Raw genomic sequence first — 11,206 nt, forward strand, 5'->3', positions numbered from 1 at the left:
TTTCCACCAAGCAAAATAGTGAATATTTTCAAGATGGCCACATTAGATACCAGGTCAGCACCATATTTAAGACTGACTAGACACCATAAGAAATCTGCATGTGAAAATGCCATGCTTATATGATGTGCCATTCACCAAGAAGAGCAACAAGATTTTCAAGAATGTCCGATCAGTACCATTTTCATTTAAGTTGATCTAGACATCATAATAAGCCTTTCAGTGAAAACCAAATGTTGATTAAACAATCCATTCTGTAAGAACAGCAATAGGGACGAGTATGAATCGCAAGATTAAGATGCCAAAAGAGATAAACTTATATACTCTGACAGTTTTGCCACCTCAAATTTATCATCAATACTGTACTATCCTCTTTTCCTTGGACACTTACATACAATGATTGCAACAACTGTTTTTTAAAATGCTGAAATGTTAACACCTGACTATCTGATTCAACTGAAAGGAGCTGCACTATTGAATTTATCTCTCTGATTATCCACCAGTATTTATTATATAGTAATAATTCCCATTTTTTCTGAATTAATTTTTAACTTTTGTAATTCATACATTAAATGACTAATTGTGTCATTAATAAAAAATAAAACAATAAATGACATAAATTACATCTTCTCTACCAGAGTTGTGCCTTTAACCTTGAACATATGTTACAACAGCAGCTGTTAAAAAGACTTTATATTCAAAGTCAGCAGATAATAATAATAATAATGAGGACTTTGTATAGCACCTAATCTTTAGAAGCTCTAAGCGCTTTACAACATTAGACAACATCTATACCATAAAAAACGAATATAATGATATGATTAGAAAACAAACACCATGAAATTAGAAAACATAAAAAAACATGCTGAAAATATTTAAGGTAGGAAACATTATTAGGTCTTTAAGTTTGTTCTTGCAGTCGAAATAAGTGAGTTTTAAGAGCACTCTTGAATGGGATCACTGTGTCTTTGTGTCTAAGTTCAGTGGGCAATTCATTCCACGTTGCTGGGCCCTGGTATGCAAAAGAACGCTGTCCATATGACTTTGTTTTCATAGTGGGAATAATGAGTATACGATTGTCAGAAGAGGAGCATAAGTATCTTGCTGGTGTGTACACATGGGTGAGGTTGGAAAGGTATGTTGGACTGGAGTCCGTCTGTGAAACGTAGCACAGAGAACAAATTTTGTGTTTGATTCTGGATCGAATGGATAGCCAGTGTAGGGTACAGAGCAGCGGGGAGGTGTGCTCTGATCATGGTACTCTTAAGTATTATCCGAGCAGCTGTGTTTTGAACTTTTTTGAAGTTTCTGGAGTAGATACTGAGATGATCCAGACAGAATTGAGTTACAATAGTACAGTCTTGAAAGTACTAATGAACACACAAGTGTTTTAGTGGCATCAACTGAAAGATATTTGCGAATTGAGCTGATGCATCTCAGCTCAAGATATGCAGCCTTGCATATGTTCATGACATGTTGGTGCAATGTGAGAGAACTGTCCAGAGTAACACCTAGGTTTCTCACTGATTGTGTGAACTTGATGTTGGTGTTGCTGATATTTATTGTTTGAGGTAAAGGATGTGAATGAGAAAGTCTTTGTGTTGTGATCAGAATGGCCTCAGTTTTATCATCATTCATTTGCAGCTTGTTACATGTCATCCATGATTTCACATCAGAAATGCACCTCTCTACACCATGGATGGTAGCATCAACTTCAGCTGGGTGACTAGATTTGTATATTTGGGAGTCATCAGCGTACAATTGGTGAGACACTGGATGATGATCTATGACACTTGAGAGCAGCTGAGTGTATAGAATGAAGAGAACAGATCCAAGAACGAACCCCTGTGGAACACCACAACATAGATTAACTGGGCTGGAGTGTATTCCATTTGCAGACACAAGTTGTGTCCTGTTGACCAAGTAGGACTTGAACCACAGTAAGGCTGTATCATGAATGCCAAATACATGCTGGAGACGGTGAAGTAATATATCATGGTCTATTGTGTCAAATGCTGCAGAAAAATCAAGGAGGGTGAGGACTGTAATCTTTCCGCTATCCAAAGCAGAGAGAATGTCATTAACTACTTTTAGAAGAGTAGTTTCAATACTGTGGCAAGGGCGATATGCAGATTGTAAGACTGTTTGAATTCAGATGAGATACAAGCTGGGATAGAACAACCTTTTCTAAGATTTTTTATATGAATGGGAGATTAGAAACTGGGCGGTAGTTCTTTAAATCGTTATGGTCGAGTGTTGGTTTCTTCAGCAGAGGCTTTACAATGGCAATTTTGAAAAATGATGGGAATTCCCCGGATGAGAGAGAGGTATTAATAACATCAGTTAGTGAAGGCAATACTGGATCTAAGCACTCAAGCAGCAGTGATGTAGGAATTGGATCAAGTTCACATGATTTTGGTGCACTCTTCATCAGGATTGTACGTACAAAATCCATAGAGACAGGTTCAAATGATGCTAATGGTTGCCGCTCAAATTCTGTATCCCAACTGTATGGTGATCACAAGTCAATGGAAATTGTGGTGTCAAGCTTATCTCTAATGGTTTGTACTTTGTCGCGGAAGAAATTTGCAAACATGTCCGGAAGGTCGACTGGAGAGAAGGAATGGTATACATTTGTTCCTTGACATTAGCTTGTTAGGAATCTCGAAGAGCTCTTTGCAGCTGGAACTTTCCATAATCTTAGTAGTATAGTGGGCTGATTTCGCTGCATGGACTATATCTGTGACATTTTTCTTAGCGGCTTCATAGATTTGCTTATGAATAGTGAGTCTGGTGGAAAGTCAAAGCCTCTCAGCTTTACGGCAATCTCTTTTAGCAGTGCGAAGCTGGTCCTTAACACTGCTATACCATGGAGAACACTTCTGAACTGATACTCTGCACCTGGTAGTTGGGGCATGTTTGTCAAGCAATGAATGCAGGCAGTTATCGAGTTGTTCTGTTGTAGGAGGTAAGCAAGTTGTTAGGTTTGCTTGGATGTCATGCATTAGTTTGGTTCTATTTATCAGACGGAGATTTCTCTTAGTAGCAGATAAAGGTGGAGGGTTAGGGACTGATACGTCAAGATGGCATATAATGCAGAGGTGATCTGATGCACCACAAACCTTAAATGTTTTAATTGCCAAATACATTATTTAAAATAGATATTCCCATCCTGTAGTGTTTATTGTCTTTAGAAACTATGGCCATTGCTAGCACTAACAGAGATGTCGATGAATGTGCACAATGAAAAAGTAGTAGGAGTATTTGTTTCTTTATTTCTCCTGATGGAAGAGCACAGACATTGTGTGCATAGCAGCCATTGTTTTGGGGGACATAGGAAGTTCTGTGCTCAAAGTGCAACACTGGGTTCACGATATTAAATATATCTAATTTTGTACATGCATCAGTTCAACCTTTGATGGATACCTCTTGACTAATGTATCTTTCCAATTAAGGCTTTTTACACTCTGCTTAAGATTTTGCCATCTACCTATAAAATTACATCAGATAGCAAATCACATTCTAGATCTGAAGAATCGTCACTTTTTGCACATATAGAGCTACAAACCTCTTCCTTTAATCTTGATTGGAATTCCAGCATCAAACTCTGGGATCCAAGGCAACTAGTGGAAACACAAGGGTTCAGGGTACCCAGGAGAATGTTCCTCAGTGGCACCCCTACCTTGCTAAAGGGAACAGTTTGTGTTAGTTGCCAATCTCCACTCCCTCCCCCCCAACAATATAAGCTTTATTAGGAACTGCCCCATTATACTCTGATGAAGGTGAAACAGTGTGATCATTTCTGCAGCCTCCACCCCACCCCTTCACACCTGGGGAACATCACCTCAAGGATGAGCTGCTTCAGCAGGCTTGTCTTCATCTTTATCCTGCTTGATTTTTGAAGATGATATTGACAGCTTGCACCCAAACTTTAACCATGGTGGGATGCCTATGCTGATGTGATGACATAATCTTTCCCTATTCTTTGAATGGTCAAGTGGAAAATTTTGTGCCAATTAATGGGTGCAGTTATCTCCAATATGAAGCTCTATTTGTATACCCCACTTTTATTATGCAATACATGCTTTCAACCATTCCATCCACTTGTATTGTCAAAGGCCAGAGGGAATGTGATACATTAGCTGTCAAAAGGTGTAAAAGGGAAGCATGGTACAGCAGGTAATTGACTTGTCAGCACTGAAGGGCATAAGCTGTTCTCATTGGTTGTTAAGATTTACACAGAACTAGTAACACGCAGGGCTGAGCAATTTTTTTTTAAAACCACTAGTCCAGGACAAGTGGTTTCAGAAAATTCATTAGTCCCACCTTTCTCTTCACTAGTCCCACCTTACTCGTCACTAGTCCCACCTTATTTTTCACTGGTCCCAAAATGGTAATCACTTGCCGAGATTTGATGAGACATATGTGCTTAATCCATAGAAAAAACAAACAAAAAGATATACAACATAATTATTTCTTAAAAGAATTTAATTTTTCAAAAACATTTGTTGTTATACATTTGGCTTCTTCAGGTTCATGTATATATGTTTTAGCTGATGGATTTGAAATGTCCATGTATATGTCTGCCACCTGCACCAGCACTAAGCCAGCAGTTGATAGCTGTCTCTGGGTTAAAGTCCTCAAGCTCTGGCCCATTTGCAGAAATGTTCATTAGCATTTGTAAACTCTTTTGGTTTAAGGAATTCCTTAAAGAAGTCTTGATTAAGTTCATTGAACTAAATCCTCGTTCACACTCAGAAATAGCTACCGCACACTCAGTATCCGTCATACGTTTTATCCCTCCATTTTCAAACAAATTTACCTTCGTCGAATCGCTGTTATTACCTTACTTGCGAAAATAATTTAGCAAACTCATTTCATCCACAGAGTAACTATCAGCTTGCTTGACAACTACTTCTAAAGTGATCATAACATCAATTTTCTCTTTTAGATACGAACTGAAACAGCTCATTAATTAGCGTAATTGTTTCGCTTCAAACACAATATCGCACATGGAAGTTAATCAGCTGTATAATCAATTATAAATTAAAGAATCATTACTGTCATTTAATCAGTTCATAAAGGAAACCAACACTGATGTCGGTAAAGTACCTTTCATTAATTTAATTACACTGACTCGCTGGATTAAAATCATAGTGAGCCGCTCGTTATGATCTAGATTGAGTAAACTCATACTGGCTTTCTTTTGTTTGATGTGTTTTGATTTGCCGATAATTTGGTTGCTTAGCCCAATATGCAGTCAAGCGGTAAAAGGATGTAAATGTATACACGAAGAGGGGTAGAATCAAGTATTCAGTACGCCCAGAGGGCATGATTGGCCAAATAAAGGCAGATATAGTGACTAAAGCACGAAAATAAGGACTAGCCTGACTTTTTTAAAAATCACTTGTCCAAGACTAGCGACTTGGAAAATTTTACTTGCCCGACTTCAAAAATGACTAGTCCGGGACGTCGGGCTATGGGATTTGCTCAGCCCTGCTGTAACAGGTACAGCAACTGTAAATGTCACTAGTGTGGTAGACTATTGAGAATTCTGTATCATGGTATCAGAAACATGGTCAGTAAGGAAATTTAACTACTAGATGTGGTTTCTTTTTCCCCGTGTCTTAACCCAATAAAATGGTCTACATAAACATAAACCTATCAGTAATAATTTCACTTATCAATATCTACTGACAAACCTTTAAACTAGTATTTCCTACCAATACCTGAACATAATTATGTCTACATAACTTTTACTGTTGTTGAATGATTCACTGCAGGATGACCCAAGGGTTGCAAAGATAAATTTATATAAACAGAGTTTCTAGAATCAGGAACTAGAGGAGCAGAGTCAGTGAAAGCACTTAAGAAACGGTTCTGGTTTCGAAGAGAAAAACAGGGCCTATAAATTTCATTTTTGACTCACTGGTCCAGAACCAGTATGATCCTACACTGCCCATATCCACATAAGCAAAGCACTGGTCCAACAACCAAGTCTAACATGAGAATATATACTACTGGGCACAAACATAAACAAAGCCCAAATGAGAAATAATAAAATTAATGCGAACTGAAAATTCTGAAATCTGCAATCTTTAAAGCATATTCAATCATAAAATATTTTTACAGTTCTTTTTACCATGAATGCCATACAAAAAATCCATTTCCACTTAGCATGACTATCAAAAAAAATGCTTAGCCTCTAATCATATTTTATAATGAAAATCTTAGCATAATGCGAGTAGCCATAAAATAGATTTAACCAGACATTTATACTCAGTGAACAGGTAGGAAAGGGGGATCAGCGCCCTTCTACAATTTTCTTCAGAGCAAGAAACAGGTATCAGGGATGGTGCTGACTTGAAAAAACCCGTTGCTAAATAAACAGCCAACCTCAATATTTTGTCACCAATTTTCAAAACAAGTCACCAAGCAAGGAGTCAATATATTCCACGTCTATTAAAGAAACATCATCAATGTAAGATGAGTCCTGTATAATGTGTAAATTGATTTCATTTCTTTGGGAATTAAATTTGGTTCTCCCTATCAGATGATTGACTCACATCGCATTGAAGATTAGAAAAATTTAGCACATATTTAAAGAAACATCTAATAGATATTAAAGACCGTGCTGATAATATACAATAGCTCTGGGACCAAAACAAAACATCATCAGACTTTGGACAACAATAAATTTCAGGCCCTGAACATTCTACCGTAGTTTCAATTACCTGATCACAAATTAGGTCCCACTTCTTCTCATCATCATAGTTTTTCAAAACCTTAGCTTTATCTGGTGGTAGATCCATGGAGGTCTGAAATAAACAATACAATCAGGTTAGCAGAGGTGAAACAAACATGTAATGGATAAACTATAACAGTTTCTAGAATGTGTTGTGTTGTGATTTGGATTTTTAACAATTTTTCCATCATATCACTACAATGTCTGCAACGTGGCAGTTTATAGTGATGTCTAGTGCTGGGGCATCATGCCGCAGACATGTAGCATGATGTCGTACCCAGTCACATTATCCTGAAACCAGGCCGACCAGTCCTAACCTAACCTCTTAATGCTGAGCGCCAAGCGAGGCAGCTGTTAGCACCATTTTTGTAAGTCTTTGGTATGACTCGGCCGGGGATCGAACCCATGACCTTCCACATCAGAAGCGGACGCTCTAACCACTAGGCCACCGGAACGGTCCAGTTTCTAGAAAAATACCTAAATGCAAAACTGAACCAAAATTATGGAAGAATGGAAAAGGGCAACCGTCTATTCCCCTAGGTGGAGCATATAAAATACAGAAAATAATATTTAAAAATGGTACTGTAATCTAATGACCAAAATACAACTATACAACCCAGTAGAGAAAATAATATCCAAAAAGGGTACTCCAATGAATAAAGATTTTATCCATTTCAATTTACAATGCTCGTGGATAAAAGAATCAAAGAGTCACTTTCTACACCCCATCCACCATCTCTCCCAAGAACACTATATAACCCCATATCAAAATGACAATGTTTTCAAGATGGCCAAATTAGACATCAGACTGTCATCCTTCTCAGTTAGAATTAACTCATCATAAGAAGTCTTCTGGTGTAAACATCAAGTCAATACAACTTTTCATTCTGGAGGAGCAGTGACAACAAGATGACCACTTTGGCAGTCATATTGGACCTCAGTGGTACAAGTACCATTTAATTTAGGACCTATCAGACATCATAAAATTCTTCTAGTGAAAACAACATATAGTTATGTTTCAGGCTCTTACAAAAAGTAACAAGAAAAGAATGAAAACAAAAAGCTTTGTAAATTTTAACAAATAATTTATTTTCCTAGAAAAAACAAGGTAAAAATGAGAAAAAGAACTTATGGTTTTATGAATTAAATCCAAAAATAATCCAAGAATTAAAAAACTAAATTCCTAGAAACAAAAAGTCCTAAAGAAACAGAGTTCAAATCCTGATGAAATCCAAAATGGAAGGTGATGACATATTATGTGGTCAATGACATACTGATGTGTCAACAGTTCTTCGCTGAATCACAGAAAATAATATTCCATTTTGAATTCTGTATACATTTTGACAACTGTCCTTGTCCAAGAGTTTATTTACAGCACTAGTATTTCCAGGGAAAACAAACTTGAAATTCAAATAAACTGAAGAAAAAATAATTAACCCAAAACTGGTCACAACATGAAACACTTTAACTTCTCAAGTGTTAGGCAAGAATGACTAATATTTCTCAAAACATAAACAATAATTCTAGCTACAATGCAAAACATATGTCCAGATATGGGAAGATCTTAATTGATACATGTTATTTAACGCGTAGTCCAAGTATAGCCTTGATTCTCCTTGATGAATCTTACTCTGAGAAAGAATTATTTTAAAAAGTTGTTTACTACAAAATATCACTGGTTCTGAATCAAGGTCAGGAACTAGGTCAGAATTAGATACAATGTTTCTATACAGTTGTTTACATCAAAAATACAAAAAAATCAGTCAGAACTGAACTCTATTCCAGTAAATAAATTTACATTAAAATAGCAAGTAATGGAATAAAAAATTAAAACTTACAAACAATTAAATCAAATATAAATAAGAATATGAATATGACTTTACATTTCTGGAGGAGCAGTGATAAGAAGATTTTAAAGATGGCCAATGTGGAAGCCATATTAGACCTCACACTGGCATAATTTATATTTATGACTCACTAACTTGACATTAAATGAAGTCCTTTGGTGAAATCCCCATTTCAATGACTTTCAGTTCAAAAGGAGTAGTGATAACATGATTTTCAAGAAAGCTACCATGGTGGCCGTATTGGACTTTAGGTAGACACTAGTTTTATTATTCATAATAAGTATTTTAGTATTAAAAAACATGATATGGCCATCCAAGTAGAATGAGTAGCAATAAGATTTTCAAGATGGCCACTGTGGTGGCTATATTGACATCAGATCAACACCATTTTCATTTAGAACCAAGCAAACATCATAAGACATTAGGAAAACCTTTATGATGATATAACCATCCATTCAGGAGGATTAGCAATAACAAAACTGTTCACGATTGCTGCCATGATGGCCATATGTGAGATCAGCACCATTTTCATTTTGGACCAAGTAGACACCATAAGAAGTCTTGTAGTGAAACCCCATATAGATGACAAAATTTTCAAGATGTCTGTGATGGCAGCCTTTTAGGACCATACAGACTGTCTGATGAATGTGTGTAAAGTTTGATGCCAAGACCATACATATTTTAGGAGGAGTAGTGATAACAAATTTGTGTTACTGGATGGACAATGGACAGGCGAGAGACACAAGTTAATCCTTTAAGCTCTTCTGGTCTTAGTCCTACATGTAAGACCTTGTCGCTGATATTTATGTTTTGGGTGTCAGGGTCTTATTGCCTAACTAACAGCTCTGTGTAACATCGAAACAAAAGTCAAATTTTCAGGAATATATCACACAACTGGCAATTAAAATAACTGCGCTCTTCTACAAAGTCATAATGTTTTAGTCAGACTTTACTTATTCTGTGTCTTTTCTCTAATAAATTCAAATTCTCACAAACGAAATGGACCTGTTTTCAAGTTTTGTTGGCCTACATTTCAGCTGACTGGAAAGTGATGAAAGCCGGGAATGCCAAAATCGGGTTAAGTTGAAATATTATTCTTTAACGAACCAAATAAAAATATATTATGCCTATTGGAACTGTAAAGCAATGTTTCGTTTCATTCAAGAAACATATCTGCCACATGAACTGATTTAAACATACTTCGGCATACCTCGACTACCGTCTCATTGCAACAAATTCAATTGTATGTCAATGGAACATGAAAATGCATCCATTTGCTAGTGTCATATTTTCATTCCGCCAGGATAAAGACAGCACAGTAAGTATATTAATTACACATAAATTAGTGGAAGAGTGTCGATATATGCTGCCAAATGTGTGAGACATTCCTGAAACTTTGACTACTCATTCCGATGTCAACGACATGCTATACAAGGCTGTTATATGGATAGTAAGACATAGCACTATTCTGGTCTATGACCAGTGTAGCTAAAAAGCTGTTAATAAATGCAACCAAGTCAAATAGCAAGATGTTGCCAAGGAGTAATAAAACAAAAAGTTAGCATTTTTCTGTCTCCATCACTTCAAAAACAAACCTTATGCAAAAAAACAACACAGATTATATACCCTTTGTTTACTACATTTGAAAAGATTGAACCATCACAAGAAAAGATAAACTGTAGAATAGTTTGTATTTAGTTGTTTATAAAATTCAATGATTACCCTGTATTGTTAGTTTTTGTCTTTATTTCAATATACTATTGCCTGAGAAAATATTGTGATTTATTGATGCATTGATGATATTGAACCAGTTCGAGTAATTAATTGATTTGTCCCAGTCACAGGGACTCATATGATTGCTTACAATTTACCTTTCATACATGTACTGTATAATAACTAGTTATTATATAGTACATGTATGACAGGTAAATTGTAAGCAACGATACGAGCCCGTGGTCCCAGTAGGAGTCTCAATTCTAAAAATCTCAATGCATAGTCTATTCTATTCAGTAGTATTTTTGAGAACTGTGCAACAATTTCAAAATCATTCTTTACATTTATAGCCTAATTTCTGTGTTTTCCAATGAAAAGATGAAAGGGACTGTAAAGTGTTGCTTAATCGCTATCTTCTGCACCAGCTGAAACAAACAAATATTCCCGTTTATATTTTTGCAGCGACCACTTACCAGAACTTTGGTGAACCTCCTCTCCAACTCATTGGAGTCGGGCATCGGGAGCCGAATCGGCATGGTAGTGTTCCTTAGATCGTTATGGTGGTGACGAAAGCGAGAGTCCCGCTGCGACATGGAACTGTCCCCATTGCCCATAGTCTGCTCTTTAATGTCACCCAACCCCCGCTCTCAGCCCAATCGACTGACAGGGGGGTTATCGTCCACTGTATAAACGTTTGTTCTTGTTCGAGTTAATATTTCACATCCTAACGGACAGCTTTGACTGTACAGCGCTGCAAATTCAAACCATATTCGTGGTATTATCTAAGACACATTATTGTTCTAATCATTATCTCAAAAACAATGGGACATCGGGAAGATGATGTTCGGCTCCCACTGAGTCATCCCGTTTCATCTCGCGAGAGGTAAATTTCGAGACTGGTTGT

The 11,206-nt window shown here is 36.7% G+C and overlaps 1 protein-coding gene across 1 annotated transcript in view; it reads right to left on the reverse strand.

The window, feature by feature from the left end:
- LOC149779477 (formin-like protein) overlaps positions 1-11,165 on the reverse strand; it is a 130,152-nt gene extending 118,987 nt beyond the window's left edge. Inside the window, exons 1-2 of the mRNA XM_089940167.1 lie at positions 10,776-11,165; positions 6,732-6,815 (exon numbers count right to left, since the gene is read on the reverse strand). Of these exons, the coding sequence (XP_089796293.1) occupies positions 6,732-6,815; positions 10,776-10,916 (225 nt within the window). The 5' untranslated portion in view covers positions 10,917-11,165. The remainder of the gene's footprint in view (positions 1-6,731; positions 6,816-10,775) is intronic.
- Between the last annotated feature and the right edge of the window lie 41 nt (positions 11,166-11,206).

Source organism: Sinohyriopsis cumingii, chromosome 17, assembly GCF_028554795.1.
Source record: "Sinohyriopsis cumingii isolate HCF-2022 chromosome 17, ASM2855479v2, whole genome shotgun sequence".
Taxonomy (NCBI): domain Eukaryota; kingdom Metazoa; phylum Mollusca; class Bivalvia; order Unionida; family Unionidae; genus Sinohyriopsis; species Sinohyriopsis cumingii.